The sequence below is a fragment of the Gymnoscopelus braueri genome, assembly GCF_963280865.1.
Source record: "Gymnoscopelus braueri genome assembly, chromosome: 9".
NCBI lineage: Eukaryota > Metazoa > Chordata > Actinopteri > Myctophiformes > Myctophidae > Gymnoscopelus > Gymnoscopelus braueri.
In genome coordinates this window covers 16,191,677-16,207,979 of record NC_137610.1, presented here as the reverse complement: position 1 = coordinate 16,207,979, position 16,303 = coordinate 16,191,677, and the positions used below count along the sequence as shown (strand labels likewise).

At 42.1% G+C, this 16,303-nt stretch overlaps 2 protein-coding genes across 5 annotated transcripts in view; one reads left to right on the top strand and one right to left on the bottom strand.

Annotated features, from left to right (window-relative positions):
• The window catches only part of frmd5a (FERM domain containing 5a), a 79,777-nt gene extending 74,309 nt beyond the window's left edge, over positions 1-5,468 (top strand). For both annotated transcript variants that reach the window (XM_080437978.1, XM_080437977.1), the window contains one exon: positions 828-5,468. In XM_080437978.1, coding sequence (XP_080294104.1) covers positions 828-1,402 — 575 coding nt within the window. In that variant the 3' untranslated portion in view covers positions 1,403-5,468. The remainder of the gene's footprint in view (positions 1-827) is intronic.
• A 389-nt stretch (positions 5,469-5,857) lies between these two features.
• Positions 5,858-16,128, bottom strand: blm (BLM RecQ like helicase). Of its 3 annotated transcripts, XM_080437675.1 has the most exons (22): positions 15,805-16,128; positions 15,206-15,290; positions 14,389-15,136; positions 14,151-14,271; positions 13,770-13,870; positions 13,103-13,235; positions 12,134-12,831; positions 11,855-12,031; positions 10,266-10,384; positions 10,031-10,144; positions 9,760-9,858; positions 9,524-9,672; positions 9,319-9,425; positions 8,654-8,814; positions 8,312-8,507; positions 7,927-8,120; positions 7,674-7,818; positions 7,370-7,569; positions 7,031-7,226; positions 6,640-6,762; positions 6,315-6,513; positions 5,858-6,172 (listed from the first exon to the last, which is right to left on the bottom strand). In XM_080437675.1, exons 1-22 carry the CDS (start codon positions 15,897-15,899, stop codon positions 6,025-6,027), a joined length of 4,308 nt encoding a protein of 1,435 aa, XP_080293801.1. In that variant the 5' UTR covers positions 15,900-16,128; the 3' UTR covers positions 5,858-6,024. The 3 variants fall into 3 exon arrangements, with proteins under 3 accessions (XP_080293801.1, XP_080293799.1, XP_080293800.1); XM_080437673.1 differs by having other exon boundaries at positions 14,389-15,290; XM_080437674.1 differs by having other exon boundaries at positions 13,103-13,217; positions 14,389-15,290.
• Positions 16,129-16,303: the final 175 nt, after the last annotated feature.

Sequence of the window (16,303 nt, the reverse complement as noted above, 5' to 3'; positions counted from 1 at the left end):
CACACACATTTACACTCAAAGGACCACAATGAAAATAAACTCAAGCTTTTTTGTTTTATCCTTTTGACAGATAATTATGTACCAATATATCATTGCTGTCGGGCAGAAAGCAGCTATGTCCAAAATATAAACTTTTAAGGAAATGGAAAAAAAAAATACATGTTTTTAGAACAACACAATACTGCCTCATCAAAGTCGGTATGGTGACTATACATTGTCAGATACTTGAATGTGTCCTCATATTATCATCACTTTACCCAAATACAGCTTATGTGGAGTTTTTGACCATTAACGTGGAGAGGGTTTTTTCCGTCTGACTTACTCATTCTAATCAATGGGGGGACAAACCACCTAAGTTAGGTGGTTTGTCCGACTGTTTGAGGATCCAATGGAGTTAAGAGCTTTAGTCAGAAGCGCCTTTTTAATACTTTTCATTGGGTTCAATATTTGTAAAACCCACACACAGACGTAAAGGGTGTTCAATAGATTTATATATTATAATGTTTTAAGTTGAAAAGGGTTTCTGCCCGACAGTGACGATATGTTCATGTGTATGCATTTTTGTCAATAAAAACGCTAATCAATCAATGTAAGCGACCTAGTACAGTATAGTATAACACCAGACTAACAGAGTCTTAGTGTATGAAGAGCTTATAAACAATATACGACTAATATTATATATACCAGCTTAACCCATCTCAAAGACACATTTCAAAGCACCTGTTGGACTGTTTCCACCACTGTACTGTACTGTATGTAATCATTCTCTCTTCCCTCTCTCCTCCCACCCACCTCTTACCTCTCTCCATCCCGGGGTCGCCACCAAGGACTGGAATCGCTGCGTGATAGCGCCCACTCAACACCGGTGCGCTCCGTGTCTCATGGAGACTTTATGCCACGCTCGCGGAGCCAGATGGCAAGACAAGATAGCGGCGAGGCGGTCATCTCCGACGAGAACTACAGCCCCTCCGACAGCGTCCTGCCTACGCCCGTCGCCGAGCACAGCATGGAGCTGGCTGTGTCGCGCCAGAACAACGGCACACCTTGCAGCATCGAGGAGGAGAAGGAATCGGAGGCCGGCACTCCCTCGTCCAACACGGGCGACATGGACGGCAAAGCGGCGTGTAGCGCCACGGGGGGTGAATCGGCCCTCAGTGAGGTGGAACAGGTGAATAAGTTTGTCTTAAGTGTCCTCCGCCTGCTTCTCGTCACCATTGGACTCCTCTTTGTCTTGCTCCTCCTCCTCATCGTCCTCACCGAATCAGACATTGACGTTGCATTTTTACGTGACATCCGCCAGACCCCCGAGTTTGAGCAGTTCCATTTCGAATACTTTTGTCCCCTCAGGCGGTGGTTTGCCTGCAAGCTCCGCTGGGCAGGCAGTTTGCTCATTAAAGAGTGAGAGTCGTACAACCCCATTCGGGGGGGTTCTCGACAAGACGATTAGGACTCCGGAGTGATGGAGGGCAGCTGCGTCCCAACCATGAACCCTGCTTCTCTCATCAGCCTGACACCTCGGACCACTCCTGGTAACAACAATGGTCCAGGAGCTCTGCTTTTCTCCTCCCTGTCTTTTTTGAGTTAAACTCCCAGACCCCCTCCCCTACAACCCCCTTTTCGTTTTTTGTTGATTTGTTTTCTACAAAGCCAGAAGACATTTTTATTTTTTATTTTCAGGTCATTTCAGGTATTTTATTTTTTCAAATAAGAGAAATGAAAAAATATAAAACTGAAATCAAAGAACTGGAGTATTTTAAGCAGTTCCTTTTGAGGAACGGGTTGTTTTGTTGCAACAAATGAACGTTGCCTTCATTTGTTATTTCTTTATTTTTTGAACATGTATTTGCATAACAAAGGAATGTGATGAATGGCTATCAGGAAAGTTGTTCATTAAAATGAAGAAGGAAGTCAGGTACGTTGGGCATGATGAAGTTGTAAATGGTATGTGAAGATGTGAACATAGGCAGTCTATCTGTTGAGGTGAACTCTCTCTCCCCATCAGCATTTAACTAGGAAGTCAACTAAAGCAGATTTGAACATCGTAAAATCCAGAACGATCGTTTCGGCAACGCAAAAGTTTAGGGTAGATTCCTGTCAGTGAGCACAGAATTACCAAATGCCTTTTTGAAGAAAATGTTGACGACTGAAGACAATTTTGGATTTTGTGGATTGTTTTTCAATTATGTCAACTATGATTTAGTATAAATACAAGGGTATACAATGTAGAAGCTGTGAAGTTGAAAATTAGCTTTTCTAAAGTTTTCTAAAGGATACAGTTAAATAAATCAGCAATGATCGCGTAATGTGACCCAATAGTGTCAGATATGGTTAGAGAAGTTCTCATGATCATCCATGATCAAAATTCACTGGCACCAATAGATAATAGTCTAGACTACAGTAGATGTGCAATGCTCATATGGATTTAATACTTCGGTGGTTTTGAATGTGTTCATTTGTTCAGTTATTCTGTTATTAAATCAAACTAAATTTGATTTACTTTTTTAATTAAGTTTGAATTTAATGAAACTGGATTATTTCTTTGTATGAAGAATTCATGATTTATTTTTTGTGTCACATCAAACTTGCTCCTAGTTTTATGTATCATACTACAATTATTATCAGATAAAGAGTAATGAGGTACTTTTTGTACAAATTAGTTTGTTTCCTAATATATATTGACAGGTTTTCCATGTATATTTTAACAGAACTGAAATGTTATTTTGTTATTGAAGATTAAATTATACCTTTTTTAGCACCGTGTTTCAAGTGAGGTCAAAAGCATTTATGGAATTATGGAAGGGGGTGGGGCGGGCAGGCTGAAAAAAAAGAAAAGAAAAAAGGAAAGAACAAGCAGAAAACAAAACAAAACAATCCAGATCCACATACACTGACCACCACACCTCTCACTCCACCAGCAACAAAGCAGCTGTCACTGTATGGACCCTTTATAGACATCATGACAGCTTCAAAATACTTGTCTGGAGATTCAGTTACTGTAACGACAAATACAAAATACTCCATTTTAGCATTTTCACTATTCAAAACTTGACCATATCACATTCTTCTTTTTCTTTAGATTGAAAGGTCTCTGTAAAGATTTCTATGCCTCTTGGCTCAAGGGAGCAATAATTGTGGCATGACTGCTGGATTCTGGGTGAAATGTGTTTTTGTACTGTGCGACTATACCTCCTGTACTGAGTGCAGGTGCAAGCGAGCGTCTGCATGTGGGGAAATCGAGATGATGTTAATGTAAGTTGAGACAGGAGAGTATCTCTTCTTTTTCTGCAAAAGTAAGAGTGAAATAGAGCGAAAGGGTGAAATGGACTGAAAGAGAAATGTATAAAGTGAAAAGAAAAGAAGAAAATGAGTTCTATGATATCAGGGTGATCAGTTCTGGAATGTCCTGGTAGGGATACCAGGAGCACTTGGTGACATGTCACTCTACAGGGTTGCCTGATTTGGCCTGCTATTTAACACCTAAAACTCCCCCTCCCCCCACCCCACAAATACAGCTGCCCCACTGGGACACCAGCGGAGCTACCTTACTACCATGTAACCAGAGCATGTCAGTCCTGGCTTTGACCACAGAACAGTATGCACGTTGGTGTTGTGGCTGGGTCCACTCCCATAGCTTCTCCTCCTTTACTAGTCTTGGTTATCTGTGGTGGAGCGGAGGGAGCGGTAATCATACTTATGGCACAATGGTCAAGGGAAAACCACATAGTTGAAACTAGGCATGGCATGGGAAACTAAGAATGTTAAATGCCCAAGTATGGATTGTTTTTATTTTGTCTAATCAGCAGATGAACAGCGAAATGCCATTTCCCCTGACCTAAGTGAGAAGCGTTGACAAAAAGGCTCTCATTTGGAAGATGTATTTAATTTTTTACTTCATATTTATTACCTCTCTACTGGCATATACAGTAATAGAAAGGTCACCAAGTCCAGCCAGGCAGTTGTCAGCAGGCCATCTTCAAAGGTCGGTCTAGAGTGTTTTTCATACTGTACATCTATCAGCATTATGTAGCTGCAGTCGTCTATCTGAACATGCAACAAATAAGGCAGCGTTATTCAATGAGCAATAATCAGTGAAACCGTAAGAGCAAATAGAAATGAGTACAACTTTGTATATGAAGCTCTGGACAATGTTTCATGATTTTTCAACAAAACCAACAACTTACCAAATTTGTTTGGCATGCTATCTACAATGATAATGTGAAGAAAGTTACATTTACATCCAGTACTAACATTTTCTATAATCCATGTATTTGTACTTGTTTGGATGTTCGCTTTCTGCTTCAATAGAACTGATAGATTGTTCCCCATGCCTGGATCCTAATTCTGCAACTTTGCTAAAGAGGCAAAGATAAAGGAATGGAGAAAGAAAGACAAAGCTTCCTCACCAACTATCCTTTGGACTACTTCACCCTTTAATTTCACAGGCTACAAGGGAAACACTGTTTGCTGTACAGCTTTGACCTCCAGTGAAGATGTGTCAATGTTACCTGGTTTCTGAAATTGTTTCAATTGTATATCGGACAGCAGAAAACCTCTGGCTATAATATAGCACTTGTCTTAATTTGTCTGTACAGGTATGTTGCTTGTGCAAATCTGTCTTTATACTTACATTGCAGGTGTTGATGTCATGTTTACATTGGTTATTTTTTTGTCTTATGGGATTTGGCTATAGCATTAGCTAGCTGTGTGCCAGCCATTGTTTACAAATCAGAAACAGCAGGTCAGTGGCCAGAATATGGCAACAAATTAGCATATGGTCCATAGGAAGGCAAGGCATGGCACTGACAACTGTCTGTTGTTGTGATTGAGATGCTGTTACATTTCAGTAATCATCAGAACAATAATTTATATATAAAACTCCATCCTCAAATCCCAATATACCACATTTAAAAATTTACATTAAATCAGGACAGGAATCCAAAAGACTGCATCTCTGTAACACCATAATTTTTTTCCTCCCAAGGACGGTTTATGATACTTATGTAATGGAAAGGAACTGGACAACCCGATAAAATGGTAGACTGGATACAAGATGAGCTTTGAATACATCAGGAGTGGTGTGAGAGTAATTCATATACAGCATATGTAGAGGTCAGAGGTGCTAGTTAACTTGAGGGGTTGATTAAATCAGTCATCACAAGACCAACACTATGAAATGCTTCTGCCCCTTTGCCAGTTCCCCAGTAAACAGACAGACCTTCCCACAGCCATGCATATACATGTTAATACATGGTATATGCATATCAGTGTCTGCAGGTTTCTTATGTACTCTGCATCTTTCTACCTTGGGCTTGGAAGTTGCTGTTTATTTACGTAATATATATTAAGTATATATAAAAATCCATGTGCCAAATCCAGTCCGACCCATTCCAAACCCACGTTTGTTCTGTAGAAAACCTCCTGTACAAGTCAGTATAAAATATTGTTTCTCTCCGATAGTCCCTTGTAACTGGTGCCATTAAAAACTATTCAAACTTGAAATAAACATTGAATAAAAATTGGACATGGCTTCCCTGTGGTCTGTTGTTCATCAGCATTTTGTGCAGTATAATCACATACTGCAATACTGTCATCTAGTGTTAAATACTTGTCATTGCATGATTTATTTTCTTTAATAAGTATTTGATAGCTAGGATAATATTCAGATCATTTTTAATAATTGCTTTAATTGTTCAGCACCTTTAATAACCGTGTATGTACACACACGTATATAAAGAAATCTAAATAAAATTAATAAAACATTTAAGAAAACCAGTACTGTGTATACGTACGTGCATCGATGCATACATACACACGCACACACACTTCTTTAATGATATTTAAAAGGAAGTCACACGTGGACGTTTCAATGAGCCTTTATTTATGAATTACAAAACAGTAAGAAAAAACGATTAAGAAACCAGCTTTCCTGTGCAAAAGTAGATCAAATTAGAATAACACACTGTTCATATTTAAATAAGTAAATGTACAACACCACTTGATAGACAAAAAGGCCTGAAAGAGTGGTCAGAACACTGGTTTGAGGAAGGAGCGCTTGTTGGTTTGTGGGGCAGGGATGCCCATGAGACCTGGTCTCTTGCCTGCAGCCTGGGGTCTACCTCCAGAGTTGGCTGACGGTGACCAGGACTTATTGTAGTTTTGTCCACGGCCGTATCTACAAGAGAGAAAAACAAGGGAGAGGAGGGGAAGGTTGTTTTAGCTGAAAGGAAGTAAATGACACCTATGCTATTTCACAGATTTCTCCGGTCATAGAAACTAAGCTAATATATGAACTATGACACAAACTGATGACCAACCCCTTAGAGCCAGTGCTCTTGCCGGAGTAACCTCTCGTTTTCTTGGCATTGTTCGTGTAGGGGGCGGCTCTTTTCCGCTTCTGTCCTCGTCCAGTCTGGTTGCCGAAGTAGGTGGATTCAGTAGAGGTCTCGTGATCATTGACACCATCCATATCTATCCACCCCATAGCGCCTGTGCTATGGCTGCTCTGCTCTTCCACTGCAGAAAAGGTTCAAACAAACATTGCTTTTACCACTACAGTATGCAAATCAACTTCTGTCATCTATTGTTCATAGACATAAAACCAGTGAGCCTCATGGGGGGGTATGTGGAATCTATCCTCACCTTGTGGCTGCCACTCAGCATATTTCTGCAGGAGGTCTATGACCTCGGCACCATACTTCTCCAGTTTGTCCTCTGTCACGCCGTCAATTTGCAGAAGGACTTCACGGTCAGCGGACAGTGTCTCTGTTCACAAGAAAGTATTGTTGAAGGATGTAGAGGATAATAATAATAATTTGGTCCGCACTCCTTTTCTGCATTTGTCCCTGTATATTTACATATATAAGGAAATGTGGTATCTGCATTTAACCCATCCTAAGTATCAGGAGCCGTGGGCAGCGCCTCGGGAAGCAGTTAGGGGTTAAGTGTCTTACTCAGGGACACTTTAAGATGGTTTAACGACACCATCTATGAGTGAGAGCATACTATGTGACATAAGGGCTCCAGAGCTTACCCGCTATCTTTTTCAGGGCGGCAGTAGAGAAGATGTTGAAGTAGTGGATGCCAAACACCTTGCCCAGCTGCTTGCACAGGTCAGTCAGCTCCAGTAGACACTTCTGAACCATCTCCTCCCTCTTGGAAACATTCTTGTCCCCACCGGCCTTGTGTCTCCTGATTGTGCTGGCGCTCTCTGTATCACAGAACTCCACCTAGTGTGGGACAACAGCCGTGAAGTATTACTCGACAGAGAGTACATAATGACACTTGAAAGAGTGCGAGACTTGAAAGAGTGAGCGTCAAGCGATAACTATAAATTTGCCTTAAATCTTATGTATGACTGAACGAGGAGTACCTGCATGCGTCCTGAGAAGGCGTTCATGGCCTGGGGTCCGGCCGAGATGTAAGCCACAGCCTGGCCTTGGTTGGTTATGTACAGGTCCTCCATTAGGATGTTGTCCAGAACCAGCTTCTTGAAGAGACGGTCAGCGTTGTGCTTGGAGTACGCTGATCCGGCGCCAAACATCCCAGTCTGGACCTTCGCGGTTTTAGACCCTGTCATAGAGAAGACCAAAACTAAATTAGCACGTTAAACGGCACATTTTGCAATATGCCTGCTGTTAGCATGCATTCATATATTAGTACTATAAGTGTATCACCGATGAAGATTTCCACAAGCATGTTTAGAGTCAATCGGGTCTGCTGAGCAGTCCTGCCGAATCGCGCTCCAACTTTCTCACAGTTCTCCTGGACGAACTTCACAATCGTCTTTGCGTCTTCAGTCACATTTCTCAGCTTGTATTTCTGTAAACAGACATGGGTCATTCTAACTCCCACATAGGTTCAAATTAAAATGCTCTTGGGAGACTTTTGCATCTGCGGTGATTCTACTGATTTAGAGAGGACTCTTACGTTAGGTCGGGCACAGTTGTCACAGATGACGTCTGGATGGTCCTTGCAGTAATTAGGGTTGAATCTGAGCTCACCAAAGTAAGCGAGCAGCTGTATCCTCCGGCAATCCATCACATTCTCGCAGAATTGCACCATGTGGCTCAGGTTAGTGTAATGAGTTGATTGGGCATTTCTGTCACCAGTCTGTTTGTCCACTGTGGATAAACAGAGGATATTGCAAAGGATCTTTTGTCCGTCAGTGCAGACAAAAATTATACAATTTCATAATACGCAAAGGTTTGGTGACGCATTTTACTGAGAGACGGTGATGTGGAAGATAGAATGCCAAAATAATACACTACACTACAAACAAATGTTGCATGCCAAAATACAGGCAGCCACGTACTTGCGAGGATTCTCTTAATACGGACAACGTCGGAGTAGGCATAGAACAGAATGCAGTGAGAGATATCTCCATCTCTGCCTGCTCTCCCCGACTCCTGGTAGTAGCCCTCCACCGACTTGGGGAGAGTGGCATGGATCACATAGCGGACGTCAGGCTTGTCAATGCCCATGCCGAAGGCTATGGTGGCACATATGACCTGTAAGAAAAGGATCACCAAATTGAGTTGAATTTGATGTGACTGTGTGTGTGTGTGTATGTCAAGGTGAAATTTCCGACAAAACATTTGTATGAAACTTTTTGAAAAGCTTTAATGATGCTGTAACATCAAAGAGGTAATTTCACCTGACAGCCATCCTGATTGATCCACTTGGTCTGCACGTATTCTCTGTCTCTGTCACTCAATCCAGCATGATAGGCGTGAGCCATTATCCCTGCCCTCTGTAGACTCGTAGCCATCGTATCACAATCATTACGGGACAGGCAGTACACTATGCCGGAGCCACCTATAATGTGCAGAGGGGAGATTGCATATATAATTTCTTTTGATGAACTGTTCTGATCTTTTTAAAATGTTCTCCCCAATATAGCCATTATGTCAATTCCTCCCCATGTTTTAGTCCCAGTCCCTGCTGACCCCTACTGTTTGTCTAGAGAATCACATCTCATGCTATGCTCCTCGATTTGCCAGCTGCTTCTTTTCACCTGACGCTCTCCTGGAGTTTCACCAGGAGAGCGTAACATGCGCTATCCTACCCAGTTCTGCTTCCTGCTGAACAGGTGTGCTGAAAAACCTGTAGGAATTGTTAGTGCAGTGACTGAGTACCCTCCCCTGCTGGCTTCCCACTCATGAAAATGGCAAATTGTGTTCACTGGAGAGCCATTCCAGAGGCTCCACGGAGGTGGTGGCAGGTAGTTACCCCCTGGACGACATGAATACAGAAGATTTGTCGCTGTGTGCTACGGCCGGGCAGCAAATGGACATAGTCATGTTATAGTGAGACCCGTACGTGGATAGTGCTTCTTGATCCAGCCGATGCAGTCCTCATCTACCTTCTTGGGCTTCTTAGGCAGGACAGAATACCTGAGGTTAGTTCGGTTGAAACTCATGGTAAATCTGCAAACAAAATGACGAGAGGTATATTATTGTCTGGTCTTTTGTTTTGTGGATCATGAAATCACTGGTGTGGGGTGGGGGGGTGGCAGGTTACGTACAGCTGTGGTCGAGTAATCTGCAGCTGGTGGAGGAGGTCTTTCTGGACGCGCGGAGTGGCCGTGGCTGTTAGGGCCATGATGGGAACTGCAGGGAACTTCCTACGCAGCTCATGGAGCTTCTTGTAGTCCGGGCGAAAGTCGTGGCCCCACTGAATGAAACAAAACGCGTCATTATTCACAATTGCTTTCTGCCAGAAGTTAACGGTGAGCAAACACCTTCATGCGTGGGAACACACCTGGCTGACACAATGGGCCTCATCGATAACAAAGCGGGCCAAAAGGCCTCGATCAAACAGGTTCTGCAGCGCAGAGATCAGCCTGTTACTTGCGCTCACCTTGAAAAAAAAAAAAGAAACATCAGGACCGGGTCTGGGTTGAGTCACAACAACTACCATTTCTAAAATAGCTTTAAAATGCAACATTTCAATTGACAGCAAGCACAATTACATTCAAATTGTGTTTTTGTATTTACAAGTTTGGGAACTCAACAGTAACAGTATCTCTCACCTTCTCAGGAGTGACATAGAGCAGTTTAATGATGGGGTCTTTCTTGGACAACTGCATGTAAATATTCGACGCCTCTGTGTCACTCTTGTCACTAGACAGACTTGTGGCTGGGATCTAAAAGGTGCAGGGCATCAGAAAAAAGAATACAAGCACTGATTCACTGCCAAGTATGTCACACGTGTCATTGCAACCGTCTTAGTGATATGCGACAGTAGGGACAATGCTTAATGCTTACATCCAGAGAGGTGAGTTTCTGGACCTGATCTACAATGAGTGATTTGAGTGGAGAGATCACTATAGTGACTCCTGGTGACACACAGGCAGGTAGCTGGTAGCACAAGCTTTTTCCCCCACCTGATGAAGAGCAGAATGATGGAGAACTTCAGACATCTCACACATGTTTATAACATACTGCATTGCAAGCAAGTGAACCGTGAATAGCTTCCAGTATTATTGATCAATCTATCCAGCTCTGTTGGTCACTTGGTCTCTATTCTTGTGACCTTGGCTTACCTGAACATGGGGATAGGGAATGAAACAGAAATTAATTGAAATACAGGGGGTGTTTCAGGCAGTGCAGCAGAACCTGGACCCCATGGTACTGTGGAAGACTGACATCATTGCCCCTTCAAGAGAAAATAGCACCATCCACCACTATGTTTAATGAATAAAGAACATTATCACTACTAAGCTATGGAGGGGATATCCATAAAATGGTTTCACCTGAACTTTACCATCCCCAACAGTATCAAAAGGGGCATGAAACCCTGTAGTTTGTTTTCCTGTACAGGAATATGGCAGGCAATTAAGCAATGCAGCTGCAGCTAATACAATTAATAATGGGTGCGTTAGATTTAGGTGTAGCCTGGTAAACCATCCCAGTCGTGTGAATTCACATTATCATGCGTCTTCTGCAGACAGCAGACCGGTCTGGCCCCAAGCGCTGTGAGAGACAGACGCTGATTGGATCTTCCACTTTTTGGTTTCTGACCGGACCGGTCTGCAGAAGACACATGATAATGTGAATTGAGTAGTCAACAGTGTTGTCAATGCACATTGTCAGTTTGGCACACTTAAATCTAACACACCTAGGATACAATTGATTAGCTGCAGCTCAGTTGCTTACTGTACTATAAGGTTAGCCTTATGTAGTCTGCCATGTTTTTACCCCGTTGTAGGTGTGAAACTGAACCAGAAAACAAACTAAAAACATTTTAAAATTTTCTTAGTGAATAAAATGTTAGTTTGTCCAATCTGTATGTTAAGAGTATGTTAATCAAATATAACTTGTACATTTGGGGTGACTGTATTTGGTCTCTCTTTGGTAGAGTATGTTGACAGAACTTATACAATTGGGGTGGTTGTGTTTGCCTAGGTTGGACACGACGCTTGACACAATCCTGTTTCTGGTTTGACAAAGTTGTAAAGTTTTCAGCACCCGGGTTCAAAACTCTGGGGTAGAACAGGAAAGTTACATATAAGCAAGCCAGAGTTTGCTTGCTTCACTGTACGTTACCAACGGGTTCAAGATTGTTTTTATTGTTACATCTTGTGTACTGGTACATACTGTAAGAGTAAAACGTATTTTTATTCGGCTTCCTCAGACATTGCAGCAAGAGAATAGTAATTAAAATTAAAAAGCAAACAAAAAGAAGGACAGTAGGCTTTTTTTATCAACGAATATACCATGTAAGTCATCATCCGCAGTGACTGCTGCAGTTTCCGGGTTTTAAGTCATCATCCAGCTACAATGGCTCCTACATCTGTCTCATACAGTATGTACACAACTGTGTTTGTGTTAAATGTACACTGTAAATTACCAACCTGTGGGCATCAGGATGAATGTATCCTCTCCCAACATAGCAGCATTGATGGATTCCAGCTGATTGAATCTGAATTGATGGAGACCAAAGCGCTTGTGAAAGATCTTCATCATCTCTGGTGAGTGGGGAAAGTTGTGCCCTCTGAAGCGATCATGGGCCGGGTTATGGAAAGTGGGTTCTGTAATGTGTGACACTGAAATTAGACTACGTCTAACAATACATACAAATAGAAGTAACACAAATAAAAGCTAACAAAATGTGTCAATGAAAGGAGACCTACCAGGGGAGTTGATCTTTGCTGGCTTGGCTGAGGATGCAGGTGTAGAGTTTTTTTTCTCCCATGTGGATTTGTTGACGCCTCCTTCTCTGACAGTTTTAGCCACAGGCTTGGACATGGAGGAGCTTGGGGGTTCATCAAAGTAGTCTGGAATTTCTGATTCATCAAAATCATCCAAGTCAAAGTCATCAATGTCAAAATCGTCTGGTTCTCTGTTTTGTGCTGATTTAGTGACTGTGGCGGTTTTAGAAGTGCCAACAGCCGCTAGCCGTTTAGGCGAAAAGAAAAGAGAGTCCTCTTCAAAAAACTCACGGGATGGGCTTGGAATGCTGGAAGGTGATGGGGGATTATATGTTCTCTGCACAGATGGCATGTCCTTGTCCACAGAGTAAACGGACTTGGCAAGACTGCTGGCTTTCCTAGCCATGCCAGGGGTTTGGACACCGTTAATAATACAGTCAGAGTCCTCAAGCACACTGCTGTTGTAGTCCACGGAGATGATCGAAGAATGGTTGAATGGCATGGTTTTCTTGTAGGACTCTTCAGGACTGTCCACTGAGAAACACATGGGGGAAGATGCCACTCTGGGAGTGTAAAAAGAAGAGGAAGGCTTTGCTTTTAAGTTTGGCTCCAGTTTCACTGTGCTATCTGGCTGCTGCATCCTGGATGATGTGTCACTGCCAAGTGCAAGAATCCTTTTCCTGGGTGAGAAACATGAAATTACAGCCATTGGTAAAACAATATTAACTACATGAACCCTATGGTTCCCTTGTCTGGACTCGTCCTAATAGGTGAACATTTGTCAATAATAGCAGATCTGCAAGATCATAGAGAAGATATTTGGTGTAGAGGGAAAAAAGGAGGAAACCAACTAAGTACAGTCCCTTGGGCGACTCCGGTCAACAAAGTATATAGGATTTAAGTGGTTAAGTATAGTAACAGTCAAGATATTTAATTTCCAAATGTACACACCTTTGAGCCCTCTTCAGTAAAAGCTCATTTCCACATGTCAGGCCAATCAGTTCGTGTCCAGGGATGCGGTCAACCAGGGCACAAATGGACTCCATGAGAGAGAAGAGTTGTTCATCTGTTTTAAGACAGGCGACTACAGAAAGTTAAAGAGCAACTCAGTTGAGCCGTTTCCACCTTTGGGACATTTTACAACATTTTCCTACATGGCTTTGTATGTCTCTGTGTGCACTTTGAAATGCTATGTTGAATGATGAGCTTATCTCAGCCAAGTTTATCTAAATTCCTGGAGGTCTATGGATAAAGACAAGTAGCATCTCCTCTCAAAGGTAGGGAAATACCTTTATCAAAAGATGGATGGCTAGTCTAAATCTACATATTGTAATTAGCAACTAAGAAACTAGATTATACCAAACATCCTGGTATAATATGAATGCATATTTTGGAAATAAGATAAACAATTCATCTATAAAAAACTTAAGGTCAGGAAATAGTGGTTAATTAATTATAAGAATGCCTGTTTATGTACATCTGAAAAATACTTTTTTGCTTGTCCATTTTTTTAATTGCACAGTAATTTTGTTGTTGTACGGTTTGACCCTAGGAAGAATATTCACAGCTGAGGCAATGACTAATGAGGATCTGAAATAAACAAGAAACCTGCACTCACCTCCTTTCTCATTAGCTTTTCGATTAGAGATTTCAAGTCGTGTGACAGATGCCGCTGTGTTTACTGGCCTGTCTTGGCTTTCAGAATCAACTGATTTCAATCTGTTTGAAACAGAATCAGAGAATTGTCATGTTGACATCAAGGTCTTCAGTTGCTTCTAGATTATTTGGAATTGTTTGGAATAGGACCATTACAATATAGCAGCTAATGTTAAAGACTTACACACACAGATCAGTGAACATTTGTAATCACTCAAGGTTATTTAGGCTCATATCTAGGCCAACATGCAAATTTAAAAGCTTTTTCAATTCATTGTCATATTACATATAATTTCTATGTTTCTAAAAAGTTATCCTTTGTGACAGTTTAACAAAAACAAACCTCTCTATTGAAGAAAAGGTCTCATCAGGGATTGGAGAAGGGGGAATGAAATCTAAATCATCATCAGCCTCTGACTTGTAATCGTGGTCCATACTTGTTTCCATACATTCATCCGGATTAACTGTAAGGGAGTAATATAATACCAGGTAAGGTGCATTTGCTGCCAACCATAATGTTATATGATGTTAAAACACACAAACGAGAAACAAATGTTAAATTAGCTACAACAGATAGATACCTGTCCATTTGTCAGCAGGCTTGATCGTAGGTACACTCTTTCCTTTGTCAGCAGCCCTGGCCATAGGCATACTCTTCTCTTTGTCAGCAGGCTTGGCCATAGGCATACTCTTCTCTTTGTCAGCAGGCTTGGTCATAGGTATACTCTCCTCCTCGTCATCACTGACACAAGACTTGAGTTGAACAGGAGGCCGTCGTCTTCGTGTTCTTTTAAGAGGCGAGTCTTCTGGCCCCCACAAATCTGCATCGCAAATTGGGCCGCTTCTGTGTGCAGCTGTAGCATCATCCAAATTGTGGTCTGGTCCACACGTTTTGATACTAGATTTACTAAAACCACACTTGTTTGCAGTGTTCTTGATCAACCCTGAGGCCATGCTGTCAGGAGAAGCATCTTTGTTAACACTTTCTTTAGAACATGACAGTGATACTTTCTTCACAGAAACGTCTGGACTCTGTAAAGCACTTCTCCCTTTGACCGGTGTTTGGATTGGTGTTTCGAAGTCGTCAAGATCATCCCATTCATCCCCTGGGAATCCAAAGGAGGCATCCAGATCTGTGAGATTGCTGCCAGTGGCATTTGTATGCTGGATTTCAGGTGAAGTGGAAGTAGACGGCACTTTATTGGCAGACAGTGGTAGAGAGGGCTTTCTGGCTGGAGGACAGTTAAGTGCTGGACTGACGGAATCCGACTTGCTTTTCGGATTAACAGTGATGAAGCTGCTGATTTTGGCATGATGACTTGGTTGGGGCTTGTTTGGAAATGTCAAGGGAGATTTTGTTACTGAATTGTTCTGAGGAGTATTGAAATTCCTGTTAGCCTTTATGGAAGATTCAGCCTTAGATGTAGAAGATTCAGTCTTAGATGTGACTGATGATGTGGACTTCTTTTTAAATGAAAACATCCTGTAGAAGGAATAATAATCATGAAAACACATGTAGTAATACTAGCTAGACTATTGTACCTTTTGTGATAAGTGTGTGTGTGTGTGTGTGTGTGTGTGTGTGTGTGTGTGTGTGTGTGTGTGTGTGTGTGTGTCACTCAACGATCCTGCGTACCACCTGTTTCGAAATTGCACATAATGCAGGAGGCAGCAGGACGTTCAGTAATCGAAAACGAGTGCCTCCAAAGAAAAATTATCACCTGCACGGAATTTCTTGACAGAAAGTAGCTCATAACATGTCTACAGTGGATTTTAAAGAGTGACAGATACAAAGAGGAGGATCATTCAAGCTTCCCGTAGAGCTGATGAGTGTTCAACACAAGTAAATGTACGCCAACATTTAAGTAAGTCAAGTTAAGTAACAATACTTCCCCCCCATGCAATGTTACAACAGACGGTCGTCCAACTCTGTCGAGCAGCATTATTAGCACTATGCTAGCGTAGAGCCTGCAGATATAATGTAGTGCAACACTTACCCTGGTGTAGGTTTGGCAAAGGACAGCTTGGTCTGAGCAGCATTATTATGTCTGCTCAGTTGCTCCTGCAAGTTGTTTTGCGGAAGGACAGGCATCGTTGTTGTTATGTTATGTATGATTAGCTAACTAGCTAGTTCCTGCTAGTAGGCTTACAGTCACGACCAGATCAACAACAACTTCGGCATTAAACCTGCAGCAGCTGGCAGGAAATATCCTGATTTGTTTTGCCTGGCAGCTGGTTGTGGATAAAACGTCAGCCTTGGCGGGTAATAATGCTATAATGAAATGTTACATGCCCGATGTCTTAGCGCCATTATAACGTACTGTACAGACACTCACAGCAAATGTTTCGTGTTTTGCGCGTAATTGTATTCAGCAAAATTGCTCCTCATTGGCGGAGAAAGAGTAGGCATGACAACTGAGGAATGCTGGGAATTGTAGTCATAAAACCAGTGATAGGAAGTTAGGAACCCCCCTGGCCTGCAGCTGATTGTCTCAG